This window comes from Leuciscus leuciscus (assembly GCF_965113295.1).
Source record: "Leuciscus leuciscus genome assembly, chromosome: 4".
NCBI lineage: Eukaryota > Metazoa > Chordata > Actinopteri > Cypriniformes > Leuciscidae > Leuciscus > Leuciscus leuciscus.
In genome coordinates, this window is record NC_138728.1 from 14,790,752 (window position 1) to 14,818,643 (window position 27,892).

The following is a 27,892-nucleotide window of genomic DNA, read 5'->3' on the forward strand; positions in this document are numbered from 1 at the left end:
ACAATACAGAACTATACTGCACATGTCTCTTCTGCAAGATGTTCAGCTAAGATAACATTCGTTTATCACTTTATTCTGAGATATTCGAGCATTGTTTGTCTGTCTATTGGAAACTTATAGACTCTTGACCTCATTTAAACAGCTATAGCTTACAAAAGTTCACCCAAAGTCAATCAGCTACATTTGAGGCATAAATATGAATAAAAGAAAAGCATTTAACATACATTTCAAATGATACTAATGGTAAACACATCAAATGATAATACTAATGAGAAACACAACAACATGATATTAATGATTTCTTAAAATAAATGATTTTTAGGATCTAAATGATTAAATGATAAAACATAAGCAAATGGTAAAACATAATCAAGAAATATATATTTTTCCCTGCTTCATCATATTTTATTCTAAATATGAAGCTGTTTTTACACCACAAAGGTGCAGCAGTAACCAAAGGATTGTAGAACTTAAAGATAAAGATAATAAATATAAAGTCTGCTGTCAATAAAATGATTTCAAGAGAGAGTCGCCTACATACTTGTTCCTTTTACTCTTATTTTATGTAGGATTATGAAAAGTGTCTCATCATGAAATGGTATAACATACAAAACAAGTCAGGAAGTCATCAGGCATCTCCAGGACCGCTGCTTTCACTTCTATCCACTTCAGCCGTGGACGCATCTGAGCGCAGTTGATCTCTGTGACAAGATCTCGAAACTTCAGCTGATCTCTCAGATATGCAAGATGAAAGGATACTTACTTGCAATACTTGTGGTCCCACTTTTGAAACATTGCATTTGCAGTGATCTGGTGAACTTTGATGGAGACATCAAGGACTTTGTAGTTGGTAAAAGTAAGTTGTTCGTTCTTACTGACCATCGACTACATCAGATGAGACTCGATCTTTCTGAGGAGAAGAGGAAGGACATCACTAATGCCACTCATCAAAATAGAGTCAACATTCTAGTGCCTTTTGACGACAACGACACCCTGATAACCTGTGGGACCTTTACAAATGGATATTTTGAAGTTCTTGATCTGAATGACATTACAAAGAGTATTTACTATGAAAGTGGTTTAGTGGTAGGATCGAGACAGAATGAGAAATCTGTTGCATTCATAGCAGGTCCAAGTACCAGTAGGTACCTTTTGGTTGGGAAAAATGACGAACACACAATAACTCAAGATTCCCAGTATCCTGTTGTTAAATTGTGGAATACTTTACAGTCTCAGTATAAGGGTATTTTCAACAACATAGAAGAAGGAATACACCCCTTCATCCAGAGCACCACTAGAGATGTGGAGTTTGTTGACGGATTCCAGAGAGTTTCTCCCTCAGAGTCCTACTTATTTCTCAACGCAAAGACTGACTCGGAGAGGAAAGTGCACGTCCTGTGGATGGACAGCAATAAAAGAAAAAAGAAAGAGATCTTCAAATCCCTACAGGCTGCAACGATAGAGTGCTGCAATGATAAAGCTCGTCCAGTGCTCGTCTCCTCCACCGTTATTCCCTCAGGGAACGGTGTTATTTGGGCAGGAGTGTTCAGTGCGCAGAATCAGCAGGATCCGGAGAACACCGCGCTGGCTCTGTACGACATCAGTACAGTTCAAGGCGGAGTGAAGGGTTTCTGCACTACTGGTGAAAAATGTGATTCTGAGGTTGGAAAATCAGCATTTAAGTGCTCAATATAGCCTACATGTTTTTTTTTTTTTTTTTATTATTGCTTTTTTTTTTTTTTTTTACAAATGTTTAGGCCTAGTAGTTGTACCGATTTGAGTTACCCTATGTATAATAATTGTAATAGAATATATAATATGTTGCATGAGAAAACTTAATTTCACTATTCACCAAAGTCATAATAGTTTTGTTCTTTGTGTTGCAGAGTGGTAGTAACCTTCAGCCGCTCTCTGTGGTGTTCAGGTACAGCTCAATGTCATCAGTGGCAGCAGTTAGAAGTGGATCCTGGATTGTGTTGTTCATAGGAACCAGTGATGGACAACTGATAAAGGTCTCCTTCACCTCTCAATAAGTTTTCATTTCTAAATTCCTGCCCTCCATTTAATCTGTTGTTTACCTCTGCATTTGAACTACTATACAATCACAATTTATGATTTATATTTCTGTTTGTTGTTAGCTGGTTTTGGATGAGAAATTCACACCAGGCTGTCCAATAGTGCTGTACAAATCTGATGATGAACGAGCAGTGCTTCCCAGAATGCACTTTGATCCAGTAGATTTCAAATATATCTACATCGCTGTGAGGAAAGAGGTGAGGTTTATAAATTTAGAAATTGCAATTACTTTACTCATGTGTTACAGTACATTGAATCATCACACTTATCTCTTTCTGCTCATGTTTTTGATGTAGCTCAGAAGAGTGTCTGTGGTTCAGTGTGCTAAATACAGCTCTCTGAAAGACTGCAGAGCTGCTCTGGATCCTCTCTGCGGCTGGTGTGTGGACACACAGAGGTGATCTGCCTTTATCACATGTGACTTGTCACACATCACACATGATATCTGCTCTAGGCTGCATCATCACCAGTAATATGCCTAATGGTTCACTGTTGAACAGTCTTTTAAGTTCTTATCATCTATATGGACATGATGAGCTGTGTGCAAACAGATCTGCACGTGATATATTGATGATGTTTTTATCCAGATGTTCTACTCAAGATGAATGCTCAAATACTTCATGGGTGTCCATCCCAAAAAACTCTCTTAAGACACAGCTGCTTTCTTTTCAGATGACAGAGAATTCTTCTAGAAAGGTAGAGGGTCATAATCTTAAAATATTTATCATAATTTAGGGAATATATTTAAGAAATAGTTTATAAGAACAAACATTGCCCTCTCCTACACAGATTACTCTACATCTTGCCTTGAGTCTGGAGAGCACAGGAAATCCCACCTTCTCATGTTCCTTCACCAGAGGAAGTGTGAATCTGTGTGACGGGTCTGATCTGACTGCAGTTTTCCCAAACTGCTCCTGTAGTTTTCCTGACCACATACTTTATACTGGAGGTTAGTTTTCTATTAATGAAGTTGTATGTGCGCTATTATACAGTGCATTTTTGTAGTCAGAATATGATTTTCTTTATAACCATAAACATTTTTGATAATCTATTCAGTTTCAGAAGTCTCTGCTAATGTTACCATTAAGGATCAGAATATCACAGAGACACTGACAATGAGGAACTGCTCCAGTTATCACAGAAAACACAAATCCTCCTTATACACAGTGAGAAAATGAAATTCAGTGTGAAAAATTGCATAGTTCAGAAATGATAACACAGAGCTTTATAGGTTATATTAATAAATCATATCATGAATCATGAATGCAGGTGTGTGCAGTGTGTCTCATCTGGGTGTCAGTGGTCCTCTTCCTCTCAGCGTTGTGATTGGACACACGGAACTGGACCGCAGTTACTCATACAGGTGAGACATACTGTATTCTACAATCCAGTGCTTCATTATACGTATACGTATTGAGAAATACGTACTATGTAACCTTTGTAAAGATTCAATATGATATTAATTAATTGTTAATAGCTTAAATATCATTGTGTCGACTGAAGAAAAACTCAGGAAGTAAATGAACCGCTCAGTTCTCTCTCTTTTTCTACTTTTTAGGATGCATGTAAAGATCTACGCCCTGAGATTATCTACAGAGTAAGTGTCATACTGACTATGAACCCAACTTCACAGAATAGGGATGTTGTTTTTTCAGTTTGTTCCTATTTCAAATTAATATGACTTAACTTATGAATATGACTTTACAAGTGTCTGAGTATTTTGTTTTGCTTTTACTTTTTCTTAGGAATAATTTGCTCATAATCTTCTCTTAAAGGGAAAATGTATCCAAAAATGAAAATTCTGTCATCATTTACTCACCCTCATGTTGTTTCAAACCTGTAAAACTTTTGTTAATCTTTGATACCCAAATGAAGATATTTGTAATCAGAGAGATTTCTATCCCTCCATTGACATTCTACGCAACTATTACTTTGATGTTTCAAAATGTTCATAAAGAGTTTTTAAAACTAATCCATATGGATTGAGTGGTTTATTAAAAATTTTCTGACAGATTTAATTTTAGGATTTTATATAAAGCGATCAAGTGTCTACCTAAAATTTGGACCAAACCACTCAATTCATATTAGTTTTACAATCTCTTTATGAACTTTTTGAAGCATCAAAGTGGTAGTTGCGTAGCTGTCAATGGAGGGACAGAAATCTGTCAGATTTCATTAAAAAAATATGTTCATTTGTGTTCCGAAGATGAACGAATGTCTTACGGGTTTGGTATGACTTGAGGGTGAGTAATTAATGACAATTTAAATATTTGGGTGAACTAACCCTTTAAAACAACAGTAGTTTTCTTGTACATCAGCAACAAACAATCTGTCAATCATCATGCTTTTTAAATTATGTATAATATATTTTTTATATTTACAATTATATAGGCTATTATAATTTATGTAATTTTTATTCAAAAAAATATTTTTAACTTTTGTTCATTAAAAATGTCGTGGTCATATTAAATGATATAGATTTTATTTTTATTTGTATTTGTATTTTTTTCCCTGTACACCCTTTCTTTACTGAGTGCAACATTTTGTGTCCTGCAGAAGCCAGAGATTCTCTCTCTGGAGCCCAACAAGGTTTCTTTCCATGGCAGAAACAACATTTTACTAAGAGGAAAGAACCTGGAATCTGTCACAAAAATCCATTTTCAAGGGGATCTGAAGTGTATTCCTAAAGAGTGAGACTCTGTGTGTTTGTGTTTAGTCGTATTTATGAATGTGTGTAGATTGAGATAAATGATATTGTATATCTGTGCATGAATGTTTCCCCTCAGATCTCCAGTGTTTAATCGCTCCAGTGACACTTTAAAGTTCCACATTCCTCCCAGTGGAACTAAAGGAACAGTGAAAGTGTGTGTTGTTACTCCTGACGACCGTTGTCATGGTAACAGTATCATCACTTACAGTTCCCAGCCCAGCTGCACAGGAATACAGCCCACAGTCTCCTGGAGGAGGTAAGAGCTTTCAGACCACTGGCAGAACAGCTTCCATATCCCATCAGTGCCTTGAGATGAAAACTGCACATTTTAAATGCTTAATCAAATGTCATACAGCCCATTTTAGACACAGAATTTGCAAGAATGCTGTTAATGTGGGAAAATAATATTTGCAGTGTAATGATCTGCAGAGTTACTCTTGATGAAAAAATAAATCAAATAAAAAACCCACTCATATGTAAGAAAGGTCAGGTCATTTCCATGTTTTGTCTTTGTTCTGAGAGCTGCAGTTTGTAACAGTCACTTTGTGCACTTACGGTAATTTGAGATAGAATGAGAACTGCACATGTGCGTAGAGTGTGTGTCTGTAATATATGTGAAAGGTGAGCAGGAGAAGAGATAACCACTCTCCCGACTTTTGTACACTTTCCTTTATTTCCCTTTCTACTTGTGACCGGAGTTGAATGTTTATTTGTATGCTTTTTCTCACTCAATCGTATGCGGATGAGTGTGACGTTTAAGTCATTTTATTAAACCCGGGGAAAATACGCATCTCTCATCTCTCATGCCTCTTTTCCTCCGACACCACATGTTGTTTTTCTCTCTGGGCAACAACATCTCAACTTTGTGTTACAAAGTTTACTGACTCATGTGTGACCAAGACTAGTCGTTAGTTTAGTAAGAGCAAACTGCTTCCTAACAGCCAGACTGTTTTCATGTTTTCGGCATGTTTTACCTCCATTGGTTGCTGAAATATCTTGAATTTTGTGTCTTTGTGTTTGTGTGTGTGAAATACACATTCAGGAAAGTTAATGGGAGGAATTAAAATGTCAATACTTTACTTTTACTTTAACATTGTTTATTATGCATTATTGACTGAAATTGGTTTGAATATCTCTTTATTCAGTGGTGGAAGGAAGATTCATGTTCAGGGGAGCAATATGGAATCTGTGGAATCAGTTATTGTCCGTCACTCTAATAAAGAGCTTCAAACACAATACAGCAGAAGCTCAGGGGTAAGACTGACACACAGAGGTCAAAGAGCGGCTTATGTCAAAAAATCAAGGGGATAAAAATTTTAATTAAAGTCATATTGGAGTCATATTTTCATTGTCTCTCTTTTCTCAGGACGTGTGGTTTCATTCCCCCCGTTATTATGGCAGTGGACTGTTAAGCTTATTATTGAAAGTTGTGAACTCCACTATTGACTGTGGGTATTTGTCCTACGAGCCTGATCCAGAATTCACATTCACCACCTTACAGGTGGCCAACGACCTACTGGTGAACATTCAGGTAAAGAATTGCTAAAAACTGAGCAAGACCTGAACTTTATAATTTGAGTTAACACAAATTCATCTTGTGGATCTCTATTTCTCAGAAAGAGGCAGATGCATTGACCTTGAGTATGAGTGAGGTGAAAGTGACGGGTCTACAGGGAGATCAGCAGTGTCAGTGTGTTTTGGAGGTGTTTGAGTCCAATGCCATCATCTGTAAGATTAAAGGAGAATCAGGAGCCGTCACAGATGTGGACTCAATAACTGTACGTCTGTTTTTGATATTTTCAATTCTTTGGTAAATCTGTAAACATGGAAGTTCATAATTTGACTTGATAATTGCTGTTAACAGTGCTGTGTTAAGTTTAATTTAAATCTTATTAAATCAACTTTATGAGATTAAAAGACATTGCTTTTCATTGTCATTTAGATCACGAATGGGAATTATGTTCTCAGGATGGGGAATCCAAAGCATTTGTTCTGCCTCAGTCCACAGAACACACCTGGCCAAGTATGAAAGAGCAATGAAAACTGAGAAATTTCTTTGAAAAAGGCTTAAAATCATTATGTGCGGTTTGAATTTTCTGTATATATATATATATATATATATACACATTTCATTAATTAACGTATCAGTTAATTATTCAACTTTAAAGGAACCGTATGTAAGAAATGTATTTCAATTAATCATAAAATGGCCCTGATATGTCACTAGACATTAAGAAATCATGTTCATTTCAAATACTTACATCACTGACAACAGAAGTCCGACCAGGATATTGTCATTTAAAAGTGAAGTTGCAGCCCTCAACTGATGTTGATGTTGTCATGTTGTGTTTTGGCTTGATGCTCCACCCTCCACCTATCTACCAATCACAATGTCAGTAGTGTTTCGGCATCCGGGTTGCCAGCTCTGCTCTAGTTACCACAGCTGCAGCTACAAACGTGTCGAATAAAAAATTATACATAATTACTTCGCAAAACATCTCTCATGAAGCATAAACATAATTAACAGAAAAAAAACTTACTGTGTAGGACTCGTCACTTGCCATTGGAAGCTCCTTGTAGCAGCCTACGTTCCTGCTGGATCCTGCAGCCTAACTGGCAACCTCCAGTCAGGGGGAGGGGGAGGGGATACACCGCTCTACAGTAATTTCAAAGTGGTTGCAGTACCAGTTTTGGCCACAACCTTACATACGGTTCCTTTAAATAAATAAAAATGTTTTGTCATTGCTTTAACTATTCAACAACGTGCGCTCAAATATCCTGTGAGAGCAATCCTGAGACTGAACATCAGGTGGCGCTATATACTTACAAGCAATTCAAAGTTCCTGCAGAGGACTGGTTTGTTATTTACAGTTATTTTGTAGGAGAATGCTTTCATTGATTCTTTTTCATCGAACACCTACAAAATGTTTCTGGTATTTTTTGTCATTAATCTGATAATTTATGTTATCATTATACTGCCTTACACCTCATACTTACTAATAAACATGCCGAACATAAAATCCTTTAAAAAAAGAGTCTGGTCAGCGTGGTTACTCTAAAATAAAATAGAATAGAATAGAATTTGTCTATATCTCTAACATGATATAAACCTTAAATATCTTAAGAACACTAAAAGATCTTCTAAACACAGATCTGAATTGTTCTGTATGTATCATCATCACATGTACTATGTTGTATACTAAAGATTCCACATTTTTAACAAACATACCAGCTGTGCATAAAATTTTTATATTTCATTGTAGTAGTGCCTTTATATTTCATACATTCAATAACATAACATATACAAAAGTGTGCAAATATCATATAGTTCAGCTAAGCTAATATTATTATTAGGCTGTTTTTGTTGTTATTATAATCATCATTATTATGCCAGATGAACCGATGAGTTAAATAATGATTTTCAATGTAAAGAATTATGTTCTTAAACTACTTTCTTTCTGCATATACTATAGGCTACAAATGTAGACCTATGCTTTTTCTATCTTCTGCGAAGTGTGTGATATTTGTGTCCAGTACGATATTTGTTTCATATTGATTTTCAGAGCCTTACAGTCAGGACACTAATACGAATGTTATTATTAAACAAGTTGTTATACAAACTACGTGGAACTTCATTAAAAAAAACCTTCCTCTTGATGTCATCAGATAATTTCTAAAAACGTTTAGGCCTATTCTACTTTTTAATTGTATGCTTCGGTATACAAGGAACGCAGATCTTTTTTTTATTATTATTTTTTTATTATTACATTTCACTAAAGTAACTTTTTGGATAGATAAATGTTTCAGAAAGTAAGCTACAATTTCTCTGTATTTAAAACACCCCACCCTCCTCTCACAACACTGCTTTCACTTCATGTCTTGTAGGGCCCCCCTCCCCACACACAGACAATCAAGCTTTTGAATTTCAAAATTCAATTCAGCGCGGTTATTAGGGCTGTAACGATATGCGATATGAAACCGAAATCTGACACTCAGATCCACGAACCTGTGTCGCGGTGCCGGTGTGAGAAGGCAGAATCGCGAAACACCCCTTCCAACCCAGAGTTATCTTCCCGTCCAGATCTAATGCTACCACATCTTTAAATTACTATTAGTAGTGGCGTATTATTTGAAGTTAACATTATAAAATACGTAGACCTACACCAAAAAAACTAGTTGAGGATAAATTCTTTAAAAATTGGGAAATTCCAGCTTTATGGATCACGTCTGCAGTCAAAACTTGAAATATAAATTCTCAGAAAATGCATTTCCTACTAATATATTGAAACGTCTGTTTATATGTCCATATACTCCCTTAATAAAGGTGTCCAGACATTAGAAAAATATCAGTCTGAGTCTACACATGCGTTTTATATTTAAATATGAGGGAAATACACATGCGTAACGCTGTGTATTGTAATGTGTGTTGCGTTTTGGGATATTGTCTTGGCGACTAATTAATGAGACTGATTGAGAAATGAGAGAAACGGGAGCTGTGTATTGGGAGACTGGGTGTGGAAAAAGGTTTAAATGGAGCGCAAAAGGCGATGGAAGCGAGCTCGGTTCCAGTTACATTGTTAACGACAATACGGCGGTACTCACCTTTTTTGGGGGATGGGGGTGTGTCGTTCGCGGTCGGTTAGGGCCGCCGGCGATGAAGATAGATAGAGAGCGGGTGCGGGGAGAGAGTATAGAGATGGGAAGTTGGGAGGGCCGTCGTTACTTATGGAGGGATTATTGGGTCAGATTGAAAACTAAAAGTCTAAAACTAAAAGTCTTAAACGAAAACTAAAAGTCTAAGTCGAAAACTAAAAGTCTAAGTCGAAAATATTTGGTATTTAGGATTGGGCATTTGGAATTTAGGATTGGGCATTTGGTATTTAGGATTGGGCATTTGGTCATTTAGCATTTAGGGATTTAGGATTGGGAATTTGGTATTTAGGATTGGGCATTTAATCATTTAGCCATTTAGGATTTAGGATTGGGGATTTGGGGATTTAGGATTGGGAATTTGGGGATTTAGGATTGGGCATTTGAGGATTGGGGAGTGTATGCAAATAAGGAGGCGTGGCCCAAATACTGAAGGCTGGGTTTGAAATGGCTGGTGCGCAGAGGCACCTTATGGACAGCAGAGGGAGCTCCCAGTGCTAAGGAGCACACTGTAATGAAGCCAAACAGAGCGAGTACTGTACTTTATAATGTGATAACTTCAACTTAATGACAGCGTTGTAACATTTATGTGGCCTCACACACAAAGTCACCAGTGAAAGGAGTGCTATCGGTCTGACGACGAGAAAGCAGCAGACAGTGCAGCAGGTAAGATGCTAACATTAGCTACTAGTTATATTAGCTGATATTGCTAACATGCTTTAGTAGGCTATTGTTACACGCCGTTTTTTATTTTATTAATTTTTTTACTACGGTTAACCCCACTGACAAGAGTAGATACTGTACACTCCTTTCACATTGCCTGTAGATGTGCTTGTTTCTGTTTTTTTGCTATATAGCCTATATATACAGTGGGTACGGAAAGTATTCAGACCCCCTTACATTTTTCACTCTTTGTTATATTGCAGCCATTTGCTAAAATCATTTAAGTTCTTTTTTTTTTTTCATTATTGTACACACAGCACCCCATATTGACAGAAAAACACAGAATTGTTGACATTTTTGCACATTTATTAAAAAAGAAAAACTGAAATATCACATGGTCCTAAGTATTCAGACCCTTTGCTGTGACACTCATATATTTAACTCAGGTGCTGTCCATTTCTTCTGATCATCCTTGAGATGGTTCTACACCTTCATTTGAGTCCAGCTGTGTTTTATATGTGATTATACTGATTGGACTTGATTAGGAAAGCCACACACCTGTCTATATAAGACCTTACAGCTCACAGTGCATGTCAGAGCATATGAGAATCATGAGGTCAAAGGAACTGCCTGAAGAGCTCAGAGACAGAATTGTGGCAAGGCACAGATCTGGCCAAGGTTACAAAAAAAATTCTGCTGCACTTAAGGTTCCTAAGAGCACAGTGGTCTCCATAATCCTTAAATAGAAGACGTTTGGGACGACCAGAACCCTTCCTAGAGCTGGCCGTCCGGCCAAACTGAGCTATCGGGGAGAAGAGCCTTGGTGAGAGAGGTAAAGAAGAACCCAAAGATCACTGTGGCTGAGCTCCAGAGATGCAGTCGGGAGATGGGAGAAAGTTGTAGTAAGTCAACCATCACTGCAGCCATCCACCAGTCGGGGCTTTATGGCAGAGTGGCCCGACGGAAGCCTCTCCTCAGTGCAAGACACATGAAAGCACACCTGAAGGACTCCAAGATGGTGATAAATAAGATTCTGGTCTGATGAGACCAAGATAGAACTTTTTGGCCTTAATTCTAAGTGGTATGTGTGGAGAAAACCAGGCACTGCTCATCACCTGTCCAATACAGTCTCAACAGTGAAGCATGGTGGTGGCAGCATCATGTTGTGGGGGTGTTTTTCAGCTGCAGGGTCAGGACGACTGGTTGCAATCGAGGGAAAGATGAATGTGGCCAAGTACAGGGATATCCTGGATGAAAACCTTCTCCAGACTGCTCTGGACCTCAGACTGGGCCGAAGGTTCACCTTCCAACAAGACAATGACCCTAAGCACACAGCTAAAATAACGAAGGAGTGGCTTCACAACAACTCCGTGACTGTTCTTGAATGGCCCAGCCAGAGCCCTGACTTAAACCCAATTGAGCATCTCTGGAGAGACCTCAAAATGGCTGTCCACCAACGTTTACCATCCAATCTGACAGAACTGGAGAGGATCTGCAAGGAGGAATGGCAGAGGATACCCAAATCCAGGTGTGAAAAACTTGTTGCATCTTTCCCCAAAAGACTCATGGCTGTATTACTGTAGATCAAAAGGGTGCTTCTACTAAATACTGAGCAAAGGGTCTGAATACTTAGGACCATGTGATATTTCAGTTTTTCTTTTTTAATAAATGTGCAAAAATGTCAACAATTCTGTGTTTTTCTGTCAATATGGGGTGCTGTGTGTACAATAATGAGGGGAAAAAATGAACTTAAATGATTTTAGCAAATGGCTGCAATATAACAAAGAGTAAAAAATGTAAGGGGGTCTGAATACTTTCCGTACCCACTGAATATATTTTAACGCAACGCATCAGAAAAAACAAGGTTAGGAAACAGTAACTGTACGTTCACACCACCGCCGACTTGAGCTGCAAAGAAGCTCTGGCCGCCCTGTCAAGGACGCTTGTCAAAAAGTACGGGGAAGCTTGTTGATGCTTTGGCCGCTCTGAAGTCTGTGTCACACCATGAAATGTAAACAGAAAAAACAAGCTACAGTATACATTGACACTAGAAACCTTTTATAATGACAGCATTTTTATAACCGTTTTGGTCACATTTGGTCGGGAAAAAAAGAATAATTAGCTATTATTATTATTATTAATAGTGAGTGCGCGGCCAGGGCTCTCTCTCTCTCTCTGCTCGTTCTTATATATGCCTGTCAAGCGCGCCCTTGTTAAACTGACATGCAAATGATAAACTTTCACTCTATGATGGTTAAACTGTGCAATTAATCCGATGATGATAGGAACCACCTGTTTAAGCAGAAGTTGTAATAGACAGCACACAGGTATAGTAATAAAGAAGCTGCTTGTCTCTTGCCACGGCTTTCACAATATCACTGTGTACTGTTACAATAGATCTGCGCGCGCGCACTCACTGTCAACAAGCGTTGTCATTGTCATTGTCAACAAGCGTCAACAAGTTTCCCCATACTTTTTGACAAGCGTCCTTGACAGGGCGGCCAGAGCTTCTTTGCAGCTCAAGTCGGCGGCGGTGTGAACGTACAGTTACTGTTTCCTAACCTTGTTTTTTCTGATGCGTTGCTTAAAAAAAAAAAAAAAAACATATATATATATATATATATATACTGTATAGGCTATATAGCAAAAAAACAGAAACAAGCACATCTACAGGCAATGTGAAAGGAGTGTATCTACTCCTGTCAGTGGGGTTAACCGTAGTAAAAAAAAAACAGCGTATAACAATAGCCTACTAAAGCATGTTAGCAATATCAGCTAATATAACTAGTAGCTAATGTTAGCATCTTACCTGCTGCACTGTCTGCTGCTTTCTCGTCGTCAGACCGATAGCACTCCTTTCACTGGTGACTTTGTGTGTGAGGCCACATAAATGTTACAATGCTGTCATTAAGTTGAAGTTATCACATTATAAAGTACAGTACTCACTCTGTTTGGTTTCATTACAGTGTGCTCCTTAGCACTGGGAGCTCCCTCTGCTGTCCATAAAATGCCTCTGCGCACCAGCCATTTCAAACCCAGCCTCCAGTATTTGGGCCACGCCTCCTTATTTGCATACACTCCTCAATCCTCAATCCTCAAATGCCCAATTCTAAATCCCCAAATTCCCAATCCTAAATCCTAAATGGCTAAATGATTAAATTCCCAATCCTAAATCCCTATATGCCCAATCCTAAATGGCTAAATGACCAAATGCCCAATCCTAAATACAAAATGCCCAATCCTAAATACAAAATGCCCAATCCTAAATACCAAATGCCCAATCCTAAATACCAAATTCATTTTCGACTTAGACTTTTAGTTTTCGATTTAGACTTTTAGTTTCAAATTTAGACTTTTAGTTTTCGTTTAAGACTTTTAGTTTTAGACTTTTAGTTTTCAATCTGACCCAATGATCCCTCCATAGTTACTGTGCTGAATGCTGATGCTATTGAACTGCAAAAGCCCGGCTGGACTTTGCCCTTTTGAAACTGATCTATGGTGGGATTTCCCCTTGTGTGACTGAGACTGTCAATGTGAGTGTTTTAAGTGACGACACACCGTGACGACACCGCTCACATTTCCCTTCACGGAACGGTGTGGAACCCCCGGAAAGTGGGAGGGGCAACGTTGCGGTGGGCGAGTTAAGTGTTCTTTTAAGATTGCTTCTGGTTTTAAATTAAACTGATGTATTTAGTAAAGTTGTGCTTTGTAACAATAGAGGGTGATAGTAAGGGTGGGTGGAACTGAAACTGGGAAGGTTTAGGGAACATGAGTAGCCTACCATTTTGCACCTGCATGAAGTTGAGGTTTTAAATGAGTTTGAAGAGCCACTGTAATTAATTCTGGGTGTTGTCACCAATGAAGTGAGTGAATTCACGTAGTGCTCTGTGTAGTTCTATGGCTTTCCAGGTTGTGTTTAGCCTGACCTTGTAGTCCCCTCTGTTAATAAAATTGCATATTTTGAATGAAGTTGTGGTGGTGTGTTGTCCTCTGTTGCCAGACCATACTGGCTAAAATAATTAAAGGTGGTGGCAGCAGCCTATTAAGATTTATATAGATTACACTGTTGGTAGCGGTGGGAAATTAGGGGCCATTATGTTGGACCCAGAGGGGGATAACACACCATCAGCTTCTTTTGATAGGGTGCTAACAGGACAAGGTTCAGTGTCTAGGATGGCGACAACACGACCAGTTTTTATGCCTGAAACTTTTACAGGAGTTAATCGTGATTGGTCAGATTGGATAGGACAATTTGAAATGGCCGCTGAGGATAATGGCTGGGACGACAGCTTGAAGTTGAAGTTTCTCTCCTTATTGTTATCTGGTAGGGCTCGAGACATTTATTGTGGATTATCCACTGAGTCCCGAAGCAGTTATGTAGTATTAAAAGCATCATTAGGAAGGTGTTTGGAGCCGTGTGATAGTGATGATTGGAACCGCGCCAGTTTTTTATCCCGTCGGCGATTGCATAGTGAGACTGCGAGGGAATTTGGGAATGCTTTGCGTCGTTTGATTACTAAGGCTTACCCCTCCGCTGATAATAATACACGTGATCTATTTGCTCGTGACCATTTTATAGAACATGTGGGGAGTGGGGATTTGCGTGTCCAACTTCGCAGTGCAAAATCATCTACCTTAGAAGAGGCTGTTAGCTTCTGAATTAGAATTAATTCGAAGTTTGGAGCGAAACTGTTCTGTTGCAGATACTAAAGTTCAGGTGGTGTCTGAAAGTATTATAGATAAACAAATGGAGACACTTTTGGGAGTGGTAGAAGAGTTGAGACAGGAAGTAAAAACTTTGCAGCAGACAGTTCAGTCACTACAGGCTTGTGTTGAGATGCCACCATCTGGGAGGCAAAATGGTTCCTTTGAGACTCAGGGACAGATAGGGTGGGCTATGGACCGGTCATCACGTGATCGAGAGGCTTGTTGGGGTGTAGCCGTCTTTTATGTCGAAACTGTCCCTATTTTCAGGGAAACTAGAGGGGGCAGGCACAGAGGGCCAAATGCTTGCCCCCTCATTAGGGAAGTCCACGAGATTGGCCCTGTGTAATCAACCCAGCTCTGGAGTGTATCACAATGCTAAAATAGGTGGGTCTGATGTACATTTGTTATTGGATACAGGGACGCAGGCCTCAATTATCCCTAAACATGTGTGGTTACAGTTAACAGATGGGGGGTGTCAGTTGTCCGATTATGTGGGGGAAGCTTCTGCAGCTAATGGGGGTACTATGTACATTCTAGGCCGGTGGCAAACTATCTGTCAGTTTGGTTCCCTAGCGTTAATAAATGAGTTTCTTGTAGCTGACATATCTACCCCTGATATTTTGTTGTGGATGGATTTCTACTGAAGTGCGGGGCAATCATTGATTTGAGGGAAAAGTGCTGTTCAGTCATAGGTAGGAAGTTCCCCTTAATTTTATCAGTGGATGCTTGTCAGCCTAAGGCTGTCACTGTTCAAATAGACTCAATAGTACAGCCGCGTAGTGAAGCTATTATTTCTGGGGTAGTAGAAGGGCTCCTTGCAGGACAGATGGCTGGGATGGTGGAACCCTCCTCCTCTTTATCAAAACACTGTGACCTTTTAGTGGCTCGAGTCATTTGTAATGTGGGGCAAGGGGTTATTCCTGTTAGAGTGATTAATGTAACGGATAATCCTCTCACCCTTAGGCAGGGGATGAAGATTGGGACCTTGTCTACAGACGTAGTAGTTGGTCCTGAAGCAGTGGCTTTCAGCCAATAGAATGAGTTGGAGGTGCCCGTAGGGTGGTCTGTGGATGCTCTCTTAATGCAGCTGGGGTTAGATCAAAAGGGGCTGTCTATGGTTGAAACGCAGGCCATCCGTGAGTTGTTGGGGCAGTATGCTTCAGTGTTTAGCACTGGGGATAATGATCTAGGGCGAACCCACCTGACCTTGCATCAGATTAATACAGGGGATGCAAAGCCAATTAAGATACCCCCACGTCGGGTTCCGTTGCATTTGCAACAAGAGGTACATAATCATATTAAGCAAATGCAAGAAAATGGGATTATACAGCCCTCATGTAGTCCATGGGCTGCACCGATTGTCCCAGTAAGAAAGAAGGATGGTAGTTTGCGCTTTTGCGTAGACTACCGGAAGCTGAATGATGTTACAGCTAAAGATGCCTATCCCCTTCCCCGAATAGATGATGCCCTGGATAGTTTGACTAATGCAAAGCTATTTTCCACCCTGGATCTTGCCAGTGGTTATTGGCAGGTTGAGGTAGATGCTAAAGATAAGTGCAAGACTGCTTTTTCCACAAGACATGGGTTATTTGAATTTAACGTTTTAAGTTTTGGCCTTTGTAACTCACCTAGTACATTTCAGCGTTTAATGGATTTGGTTTTAGCTGACTTGCAATGGACTACGTGTTTAGTTTATTTGGACGACATTATAGTTTTTGGTCGTTCATTTCAGGAGCATTTATCGAGATTGGGGGAAGTATTGGCTAAGTTGAAGGTGGCAAATCTGAAGGTAAAACCTTCTAAGTGTGATTTGTTTTCCTCTCGTGTCAAGTATTTAGGGCATACCATTTCTGCGGAAGGAATTATGGCCGACCCTGTAAAGGTGGAAGCAGTGAGGAAATAGCCCATCCCTAGGACGCAGACTGAAGTGAGGAGCCTTTTTAGGTTTGGCCTCCTATTACAGACGGTTTGTAAGGGGGTTTGCAGACATAGCACGTCCATTACATCAGCTGACTGAGAAGGGGAGGAGATTTAGGTGGGGTGAGGAGTGTCAGGTAGCCTTCAATCAGTTGAAGGCTAGGTTAATTACTTCCCCTGTGCTCGCTTATCCTGACCCCAATAAAATCTTTATATTGGACACTGATGCTAGTGATGTGGGGGTGGGAGCTGTGCTTTCGCAAGAGGAGGGTGGTTTGGAACGAGTTATAGCTTATGCCAGTCGGGCCCTTACTAAAGTGGAACGCAAGTATGCAACTACAAAGAAAGAGTTGTTAGCGATGATAACCTTCACAAAGTACTTTAAGCATTTTTTGCTCGGTAAAGAGTTTGTGTTGTGCACAGACCATAACTCATTGAGATGGTTGCATAACTTTCAGGGCTTAGAGGGGCAGCTAGCTCGATGGGTGGAGCAATTGGCAAGTTTTCACTACAAAATTGTACATCGTCCTGGAAAGCAGCATGGCAATGCAGATGCCTTGTCGCGGCTACCAGCTTACGTGAAAGCCGAGGAGCAAGAAGGTCCCATCAGCCCTATTCAGGGGCTAGCTATATCAGTGTGTGCTGTTAAGGAGGGCCCCCAGGTGGTGCAGAAGAAAACAAATGTTGGGGTGGATGATGATTTGGCACAGGCCCAGCGAGATGATCCAGAATTGGCCCTTTTAATTAATCTCAGGCAGGATCCAGATGATAATGCTGCTGAATGCTAACCTGAAGAAGTATGGTCCCGTTTGGGGCCAATTACGGTTGCAAGACCAGTTCGGTGACGGGAGGCCCTTTGGGTATTCAAAAATTGCAAGAGAAAGTAAGAGATCGTTTCTATTGGCCAGGGTGGTTTGCAGATGTAAGACAGTGGTGTAGGCAATGTGTTGACTGTGCTTCTCGAAAGACACATGGGAAGGCCCCCTGTGCTCCAATGAATTATTCAGTTACATCTCGTCCTCATGAACATATTGCTTTGGACATTTTGGGGCCTCTACCTGAGAAGCCTAGAAAGTATAGGTATATCCTTGTCGTGAGTGATTACTTTTCTAAATGGACTGAGTCATTTCCCCTTCTCAACCAGGAGGCACAGTCAGTTGCTTGTGTCCTGGTTGAGGAGTGGATATGTCGCTTTGGCACTCCTCGCAGTATTCATTCTGATCAGGGGCGAAATTTTGAGTCTGCCCTGTTTTAAGAATTGTGCCGACTGTTGGATATGAGTAAGACGCGTAGCTCCCCATATCATCCACAATCTAATGGGTTGGTGGAGCGATTTAACCGTACGTTACTGTCGATGTTGAGTTTGTTTGTTGATGAGAATCAGTCCAACTGGGACTGTCTGTTGCCATACGTGTTGATGGCTTATCGAAGTAGTGTCCATGCCAGTACAGGGTTTACACCTTACAAGATCTTGTTTGGACAGGAAATTGTTCTTCCTCTGGACGTGATGCTGAATGTAGGTCATCATGAGAAGTTTGTGTCCACCAGTGAGTATGTGACTGGGTTGGCAGACACATTATCCACAGTGGTAGAGGCAGTAAAGAGACATCAGGCTAAAGCCTCCATGCAGCAGAAGGGGTAATTTGATCTTCGGGCTAATTTGCAGTTCTATTTTATAGGGGAATTGGTGTGGGTACGGAATAAGGCAAAGAAAATAGGCATTTGCCCAAAATTTCAAAGGCGTTACCGGGGCCCTTATAAAGTTGTGGAACGCATCTCTGATGTATTGTATCGCGTGGTGTTAGGAGAGGGGGGGCCGGAGATAGTGGTGCATTTTAACAGACTTAAACCATATGTTCTTTCTTCTCTCTCAGAGACCACTGTACCCTTGGTCCTTCCGCAAGAGGGAACTGAGTCCCAGTGCTCAAGTCGGAGGGTGGCCAGCCAGTTGGATGTCCCTTTGGGGGCCAGTTGGGTTCATCAAAGAGCACCTGTGCTCCCTCGTAATTTGGAAGGTCCAAAGGAAGGGTCAGCATCAGTGGCTGCTGGTCCTGTACAACAGCCTGTCCAGGAGCCGAATATACAACAAAAGGACCCGGACAGACTGCAGTATGGCTCTACGGTGGTGATACATCAGCCAAAGTTGCAACGCCCACTACGAGAGCGATGTCAACTTGGGTGGACACGGGACTATGAGATGGATTCAGTATGACTCTGGGACGAGTCTGTGCCATTGGGGGAGGGGATAGTGTAATGTGTGTTGCGTTTTGGGATATTGTCTTGGCAACTAATTAATGAGACTGATTGAGAAATGAGAAACACCGGGGCGGGAGCTGTGTATTGGGAGACTGGGGGTGGAAAAAGGTTTAAATGGAGCGCAAAAGGCAATGGAAGCGGGCTCGGTTCCAGTTACATTGTTAACGATAATACGGCGGTACTCACCTTTTTTTTGGGAGGGGGGTGTCGTTCGCGGTCGGTTAGGGCCGCCGGCGATGAAGATAGATAGAGAGCGGGTGCGGGGAGAGAGTATAGAGATGGGAAGTTAGGAGTGCCGTCGTTACTGTGCTGAATGCTGATGCTATTGAACTGCAAAAGCCCGGCTGGACTTTGCCCTTTTGGAACTGATCTATGGTGGGATTTCCCCTTGTGTGACTGAGACTGTCAATGTTCTGAGTGTTTTAAGTGACGACACACCGTGACGACACCGCTCACATTTCCCTTCACGGAACGGTGTGGAAACCGGAAAGTGGGAGGGGCAACGTCGCGATGGGCGAGTTAAGTGTTCTTTTAAGATTGCTTCTGGTTTTAAATTAAACTGATGTATTTAATAAAGTTGTGCTTCATAACAATAGAGGGTGATAGTAAGGGTGGGTGGAACTGAAACTGGGAAGGTTTAGGGAACAGCCATGAGTACCATTTTGCACCTGCATGAAGTTGAGGTTTTAAATGAGTTTGAAGTGCCAATGTAATTGATTCTGGGTGTTGTCACCAATGAAGTGAATGAAATTCACGTAGTGCTCGGTGTAGTTCTACGGCTTTCCAGGTTGTGTTTAGCCTGACCTTGTAGTCCCCTCTGTTAATAAAATTGCATATTTTGAATGAAGTTGTGGTGGTGTGTTGTCCTCTGTTGCCAGACCATACTGGCTAAAATAATTAAAGGTGGTGGCAGCAGCCTATTAAGATTTATATATATTACAGTATTTACACAGCTGCAAATACACAGCTGTGTCGTTATGTCCATAACGGACATGACACAATTTTTTTTTTAACTTTTAGGTGGAAAAATCATTTTAATCAATGTTGCATCAACCAATTGCCTGGATTTAATAAATAAGAAGTAAATTTAGCAGACAATAGATAATCACGACATGGAGGCGCCGGCGCGTGAACTGGAGCTCGTCTCATAAATGAATCGAAACTAAGCCTATACGGTAGCCTACTTGCCTCACAGACCTGAGAAATATATCTATAGAAAGTTTAAAATGTGTACTTTTAAACAAAACAATTAAAAACGAAAGAAAACATCGTGATACGAACCGAATCTTTAAGATACAGTGGGTACGGAAAGTATTCAGACCCCCTTACATTTTTCACTCTTTGTTATATTGCAGCCATTTGCTAAAATCATACACACAGCACCCCATATTGACAGAAAAACACAGAATTGTTGACATTTTTGCACATTTATTAAAAAAGAAAAACTGAAATATCACATGGTCCTAAGTATTCAGACCCTTTGCTGTGACACTCATATATTTAACTCAGGTGCTGTCCATTTCTTCTGATCATCCTTGAGATGGTTCTACACCTTCATTTGAGTCCAGCTGTGTTTGATTATACTGATTGGACTTGATTAGGAAAGCCACACACCTGTCTATATAAGACCTTACAGCTCACAGTGCATGTCAGAGCAAATGAGAATCATGAGGTCAAAGGAATTGCCTGAAGAGCTCAAAGACAGAATTGTGGCAAGGCACAGATCTGGTCAAGGTTACAAAAAAAATTCTGCTGCACAGTGGCCTCCATAATACTTAAATGGAAGACGTTTGGGACGACCAGAACCCTTCCTAGAGCTGGCCGTCCGGCCAAACTGAGCTATCGGGGAGAAGAGCCTTGGTGAGAGAGGTAAAGAAGAACCCAAAGATCACTGTGGCTGAGCTCCAGAGATGCAGTCGGGAGATGGGAGAAAGTTGTAGTAAGTCAACCATCACTGCAGCCATCCACCAGTCGGGGCTTTATGGCAGAGTGGCCCGACGGAAGCCTCTCCTCAGTGCAAGACACATGAAAGCACACCTGAAGGACTCCAAGATGGTGATAAATAAGATTCTCTGGTCTGATGAGACCAAGATAGAACTTTTTGGCTTTAATTCTAAGCGGTATGTGTGGAGAAAACCAGGCACTGCTCATCACCTGTCCAATACAGTCTCAACAGTGAAGCATGGTGGTGGCAGCATCATGCTGTGGGGGTGTTTTTCAGCTGCAGGGACAGGACGACTGGTTGCAATCGAGGGAAAGATGAATGCGGCCAAGTACAGGGATATCCTGGACGAAAACCTTCTCCAGAGTGCTCTGGACCTCAGACTGGGCCGAAGGTTCACCTTCCAACAAGACAATGACCCTAAGCACACAGCTAAAATAACGAAGGAGTGGCTTCACAACAACTCTGTGACTGTTCTTGAATGGCCCAGCCAGAGCCCTGACTTAAACCCAATTGCGCATCTCTGGAGAGACCTGAAAATGGCTGTCCACCAACATTTACCATCCAATCTGACAGAACTGGAGAGGATCTACAAGGAGTAATGGCAGAGGATACCCAAATCCAGGTGTGAAAAACTTGTTGCATCTTTCCCAAAAAGACTCATGGCTGTATTAGATCAAAAGGGTGCTTCTACTAAATACTGAGCAAAGGGTCTGAATACTTAGGACCATGTGATATTTCAGTTTTTCTTTTTTAATAAATGTGCAAAAATGTCAACAATTCTGTGTTTTTCTGTCAATATGGGGTGCTGTGTGTACAATAATGAGGAAAAAAAACGAACTTAAATGATTTTAGCAAATGGCTGCAATATAACAAAGAGTGAAAAATGTAAGGGGGTCTGAATACTTTCCGTACCCACTGTAATAGTTATTTAAGATTATAATAAATATAAAGTCTGCTGTCAATAAAATGATTTCAAGAGAGAGTTCCTTTTACTCTTCTTTTATGTAGGATTATGAAAAGTGTCTCATCATGAAATGGTATAACTTACAAAACAAGTCAGGAAGTCATCAGGCATTTTCAGAGCCGCTGATTTCACTTCCATCCACTTCAGCCGTGGGCGCGCGCATCTGAGCGCAGTTGATCTCTGTGACAAGATCTCAAAACTTCAGCTGATCTTTCAGATATGCAAGATGAGAGGATACTTACTTGCAATACTTGTGGTCCCACTTTTGAAACATTGCATTTGCAGTGATCTGGTGAACTTTGATGGAGACATCAAGGACTTTGTAGTTGGTAAAAGTAAGTTTTTCGTCCTTACTGACCATCGACTACATCAGATGACACTCAATCTTTCTGAGGAGAAGAGGAAGGACATCACTAATGCCACTCATCAAAATAGAGTCAACATTCTAGTGCCTTTTGACGACAACAACAACCTGATAACCTGTGGGACCTTTGGAGATGGATATTGCGAAGTTCTTGATCTGAATGACATTACAAAGAGTATTTACTATGAAAGTATATCGGTAGGACCGAGACAGAATGAGAAATCTGTTGCATTCATAGCAGGTCCAAGTACCAGTAGGTACCTTTTGGTTGGGAAAAAGGACGAACAAACAAAACCTCAAGATCCGTATCCTGTTGTTAAATTGTGGAACACTTTACAGTCTCAAATTGGTGGGATTTTCAACTACATAGAGGACGGATTAACCCCCTTCATCCAGAGCACCGCTAGAGATGTGGAGTTTGTTGACGGTAGAGGTCTTCACGGGTCCAAAAATTCATGCCCGAACCCGAAAGAGACCCGTAATGTGCTACACCGAACCGACCCGGACCCGTCTATTATTTCAAAAGCTGGACCCGGACCCGTGCAGAACCGAGAATGCCTAACCGGACCCGACCCGGACCCGTCTATTATTTGAAAGCTGGACCCGAAACCGCCGGGAAGACACAGACCCGACTGGACCCGATGGTCACATATTCCACCTTAAACTGCTATTACAAGTCAATAAACCTGTTGCGAAAAATACAACTTTTTGTCTTACCTTTAGTTTGTCAGATTCAGACTCGCTGCAGAGCAGAGCACGGAGATGATAGCAAATAAATAACGTCAGCGGCCATGCCATGGCACCGAAGTACGAGCAATCGTTATTATAGTTCAAAAGGGCAAACAGTCAAAGTTATAAACAAGACGGTTAATTTATTGTAAAATCTAAAGCGCTGTTTGGCGGTCCTTCACTGAAGCTCTGGTAACTGGTTGCCATAGAAACATGACACGCGCTTGAGACTGCACATGCGCGCTAGCTGGATCAACCTAAAATATGCTTTTTAACGCAATTTATTTTGAGCTTCAAAGTAAATATTAATGTGACAGTTCACCTAAGATATGTTGCTGATTTGAAATATATTAAATATGAGTGTGTCAAGACTCAAATCTGCAAGCATTTTTGAGATTTGAACTTTTATTTACTACTATGTCATGTAATGGGAACAGAAACTCAAAATGACACTTAGCTACATAGTAGTAGCCTAGTACATATGTCAATAATTACTGCCAAGAATAAAACATATAAATAAAATAAACTTTCCCACTGCACACAAAACTATGCATTGCAACAAACCATTGGCTATATGACTTAATTAAACAAACATAAAACATCTTGAAGTGTGCAACTGTGCATTCTGTGCAATCAATGTGCATTCAATAATTTGCTTGCGAGTATATATTTATATTCAACATAAATGTTCTTGAAGCCTTGCCCTAAAAAAAATTTAAATTAAATTTTCAATGCTAATATGCAATGCAACAAAAAAAAACATCAGCTCTCTAAGCTGTGCTTGTCTTATCTTTAATAAAGTGGTGTATAGACAGAGGTCTAGTAGGGCTGCTTTAATTTTCATGTTTTTTGGCCTACATGTTGCTATTCAGAAACAGCAAAGCATTTACACTAGCAGTGCTGAGGCAGGTCCGACGATTCTCCAACGTGCGACCAGAGATGCTGAAGGCTGACTCACAACTCACACTAGATGCAGGCACACAGAGTATTTTTCTTGCCAGTTGTGCCATTGATGGAAACATATTTTGGTTGTGTTTCCAAAAACTAAGAATGTCTCTATCATTTTCCATTGTGGGTTTGTGCTTTAAATATTGTTCTAGTTCATCAACCCCGGTATCCAGTTCAGCATCCTCGACGTCAGCCCACTGGCTAAAGTGTTGCACTGGTCCTGGTCCTGGTGCTGGCCCAGCCATCTCCTCTGTATCCTCCTCTTGCATCTGCTGGGCATGCACCTCCGTTGTAGCTCTTTTAGGGAAGCTGGCCAACTCTCCACGTGCACTTTCATATATTTCCTCCCTCTCTTTTGCGGTGAACATCCGAAGCTGCTTGAATTTTGGCCAGAGCAGCACGGCAAGCTTTTCATGGTGTCCCAGAACTATCCGTTCAGCCAAAAGTCCCATGCACCTATTAAATAGAATAGAATTAGTTGAATAATCCATCAAAAAACACACAAAAAAATATAGCAAACAGTGAAAAAATTAAATGCATAATAATAATAATAATTTTTATTTTTATTTTAGCACATGTACATATGCAGGCAATCTGTTAAAAAAATTGGAAGAGTAATTATTAGACACCTACCTGTGTTTCAGTATCCTGAGCGGCACTGGATCAGCTTGGGACTGTGATATTTGGCAGTGTGTCATCAGCGTGGTTTTCCAGAGGGCCACTAAGTTAATTGTACAATATTTTGAGCCACTGAGCTCTTCAGTTGCCTGCTTAAAAGGCTGCAGGAATTGGACAAGCATCTGAAGAATGTCTTTGGATATGTGACTCATGCGATGCATCTCTCCTCGTTCAAGCAGAATGGACTGAATATCTTCAAATGCATTAAGCACAGATTTGACCATCTCCAGTTTAGTATTCCATCTTGTTTCACATTCTTGTTTCAAAGACTGCTTAAGTCGTAGTTGTAATCCAGAGTGTTTAAAAAATGTTGTCAGGGTCTTGCATTTCTCAATGCAACTTCTTACTACTTGCAGTTCTTCCTCATCTCCATCATGCTCTTCATCACCTTCCTTAGACTTCTTAAAGGTGTGCTTCAGCACTGTATTCAGTACGTGTGCTATACAGCTTTTGTGCACCCATCGGGAGAGTGCTGCCTGCACATTTGCACCTTGGTCACTGACAAACACAAGTTTGTCGATCTCATCTGGGACCAGACCAAATTCACCTAGTTGCTTGAGCAGTTCTGTCTTCAGGTTTAAAGCTGTTTTCTTTGCCCCGGATGGAAATGCACATGTACATATGATCCTGGTATTAAACTCCCAGGCATCATCTATATAATGCAGTGTGATGCAGGTGTAACTGACCTTCCTATGGTCATCTGTCCACATATCTGTGGATGCTCCGCATGCCAGTCCCTCAGCTATGGCTTTCCTAACTGTTGGCAGGAGCTCTGCTCTGAGACTTTCGTATTTTTTCTGTGTGAAACGAGATACTGTCACACCAGAAGGAAGTAAGTCCTTCACATTACACTGGCCATGTGTTGCTCCTGTGTCTAATATTGTCTGCGCCAAGTCGGTGAACGCGGGAGTTTCAAACACGCTAAAGGCCCTTAAATCCTTTGCGCAGACTTTAGTGCATTTTTCCAAAATCGCATCCTTTGCTTTTTTTGGAACTACACCCAATCTAAGAAAAGGCGCCACTGAAGATTGGGTCAAAACAGTTTTACCACACGACCTGGTGTGCTTTAAAAGATGCGATGTGCCAGTTTTTGTGGAATCAAACTTCAACAGTGCGTCACACGTTTTACACTTAACTGCACTTACTTTTTTCTGATGTTCGTCTACAATATGCATGAAGGATGCCCAGACAGAAGAGGTGCCCGTAGGTTTTACCTCTTTATACTCGTTGTTTTTTAGCTTTTTTCGCACATCGCTCATGAAGGTATCCATTATTACCGTGCGTGCACTTGCATTAACTCTGAGTCTGCGCACTCTGCTTCTAACGGCAGAGAGAGAGAGAGAGAGAGATCGCCTTGTACTCACAGGTACAGCTCACACTTTTCTTTTCCTAATTTTACAAGTTGCAAGTTACAAAAAAACACAAGCAGTGTCTAATCACGGCCGGGTTTTCTCCGAGTCTGATCTGACTCCGATCGCACGGGTATTACACACAATGTTAAACAGACCCGGGAACCGAAGTAATAGATGCGGACCCGACCCGGACCCGGCTGATCATTTAAAATACAGACCCGAACCCGTACGGGTCCCGGGTCGGGACCCGGGTCGACGGGTCTCGGGTTCACTGTGAAGACCTCTAGTTGACGGATTCCAGAGAGTTTCTCCCTCAGAGTCCTACTTATTTCTCAGTGCAAAGACTGACTCGGAGAGGAAAGTGCACGTCCTGCGGATGGACAGCAATAAAAGAAAAAAGAAAGAGATCTTCAAATCCCTACAGGCTGCAACGATAGAGTGCTGCAATGATAAAGTTCGTCCAGTGCTCGTCTCCTCCACTGTTATTCCCTCAGGGAACGGTGTTATTTGGGCAGGAGTGTTCAGTGCGCAGAATCAGCAGGATCCGGAGAACACCGCGCTGGCTCTGTATGACATCAGTACAGTTCAAGGCCGAGTGAAGGGTTTCTGCACTACTGGTGAAAAATGTGATTCTAAGGTTGGAAAATCAGCATTTATGTGCTCATTGCTCAATATAGATTTTTTTTTTTTTTAAATGTATTGTTAATTGTTATAAACAAATGTTGTTTTTTTTGTTGTTTTTTTTACAAATGTTTAGTTGTTCTACCGATTTGCGTAATGTATAATAGTTGTAATAGAATATATAATATGTTGCATGACAAAACTTACCAAAGTCATAATATTCTTGTTCTTTGTGTTGCAGAGTGGTAGTAACCTTCAGCCGCTCTCTGTGGTGTTCAAGTACAGCTCAATGTCATCAGTGGCAGCAGTTAGAAGTGGATCCTGGATTGTGTTGTTCATAGGAACCAGTGATGGACAACTGATAAAGGTCTGTCTCATTTCTTATCTTTCACTAATTTCTGAAAAATCCTCCTCTGTAGAAAGAATAAGGCTGTAAGTAAGTTTTATGTTATTGTGTCATTTATGTTATTGACGTGGTCATGAAAATGGGCTCTAGGTTTAAAAAAGGTAATGGCATTAAAATGATAGGCCTATAACTATTACTATTGAGAGCAAAAATAATATTAGATCTGTGGATTTGGCCATTCACATATTCCATTATGAAACGTCTTAACCAGCTTTTAGCTCAAAGGAACACTAATCTCTATAATGGTAACTTGATAAAAAAAACTACAACATTATGAATCAGATTTGTGCATTAATACACAAAACAGAACTTGAAACATAATTAATATAATAAAACATAATTATATATTTATAATACTGAGACCCATCACTTTCAACTATTTCAATGGTGAGTAGCCTACACTCAAAGTCTTTGGTACACTTCAATTTACTAGACGTACATTTATTGCTATTTTGTATGTATTGTTTTTATTATTATTGTGTTGTTGGTGGAATTGAAGAGTTTTTGTGACTCGTGTTTACCAAGTGTTTAGGCAAAATGCAAATGGATTTTTAGTGTAGTTGTATGCTGAACTATATTGTGTTTTGGTATTGTTTTAAATTATATTATATATTTAATTATATATGTTCTGCTGATTAAACGTACAGTATGGGATTTTTTTCTCCACTAGGGGTCGCTAACCTATTTACAATAACAAAGGCGTAGATTGATGACGCAACATTTGCTATGAATTATGGATTTTGTCGTCAACGTCAAGCCGACCGATCTAATAATGTATATGGATTACTGAATACATTGATGCTTTTATCATGACTGTGATATGAAGCAGTTCGGGATTGCTAAGAGACAGCTATCAGCTCCAAACGCGATGCGAGTCCCGCGGATATAAAAGGAATATGGACATTT

The 27,892-nt window shown here is 40.5% G+C and overlaps 3 protein-coding genes across 3 annotated transcripts in view; all 3 read left to right on the plus strand.

Annotated features, from left to right (window-relative positions):
- Nucleotides 1–639: 639 nt before the first annotated feature.
- LOC309497532 (uncharacterized protein) overlaps nucleotides 640–27,892 on the plus strand; it is a 49,437-nt gene continuing 22,184 nt past the window's right edge. Inside the window, exons 1-6 of the mRNA XM_082167772.1 lie at nucleotides 640–1,662; nucleotides 1,887–2,012; nucleotides 2,139–2,273; nucleotides 2,373–2,473; nucleotides 2,664–2,772; nucleotides 2,866–3,025. Coding sequence (XP_082023898.1) covers nucleotides 748–1,662; nucleotides 1,887–2,012; nucleotides 2,139–2,273; nucleotides 2,373–2,473; nucleotides 2,664–2,772; nucleotides 2,866–3,025 — 1,546 coding nt within the window. The 5' untranslated portion in view covers nucleotides 640–747. The remainder of the gene's footprint in view (nucleotides 1,663–1,886; nucleotides 2,013–2,138; nucleotides 2,274–2,372; nucleotides 2,474–2,663; nucleotides 2,773–2,865; nucleotides 3,026–27,892) is intronic.
- On the plus strand, nucleotides 3,041–8,416 carry LOC309496353 (plexin-C1; the record flags this gene model as incomplete). Its single annotated transcript, XM_082166347.1, has 10 exons — nucleotides 3,041–3,080; nucleotides 3,197–3,242; nucleotides 3,346–3,439; nucleotides 3,635–3,673; nucleotides 4,633–4,766; nucleotides 4,863–5,042; nucleotides 5,932–6,040; nucleotides 6,153–6,317; nucleotides 6,403–6,564; nucleotides 6,729–8,416. 10 exons carry the CDS (start codon nucleotides 3,041–3,043, stop codon nucleotides 6,813–6,815), a joined length of 1,056 nt encoding a protein of 351 aa, XP_082022473.1. The 3' UTR covers nucleotides 6,816–8,416.
- On the plus strand, nucleotides 22,037–27,050 carry LOC309497571 (plexin-C1-like). Its single transcript, XM_082167851.1, has 3 exons — nucleotides 22,037–22,672; nucleotides 26,246–26,596; nucleotides 26,822–27,050. The coding sequence occupies exons 1-3, from the start codon at nucleotides 22,115–22,117 to the stop codon at nucleotides 27,014–27,016; spliced, it is 1,104 nt and encodes a 367-aa protein (XP_082023977.1). The 5' UTR covers nucleotides 22,037–22,114; the 3' UTR covers nucleotides 27,017–27,050.

Excerpts from the sequence above, each read along its gene's own strand:
- LOC309497571 (XM_082167851.1), top strand. The coding sequence starts at position 22,115 with ATGAGAGGATACTTACTTGCAATACTTGTGGTCCCACTTTTGAAACAT. Across the intron at positions 22,673-26,245 it reads CCGCTAGAGATGTGGAGTTT|GTTGACGGATTCCAGAGAGT; the intron begins GTTGACGGTAGA and ends TGAAGACCTCTA. Across the intron at positions 26,597-26,821 it reads GTGAAAAATGTGATTCTAAG|AGTGGTAGTAACCTTCAGCC; the intron begins GTTGGAAAATCA and ends TTTGTGTTGCAG.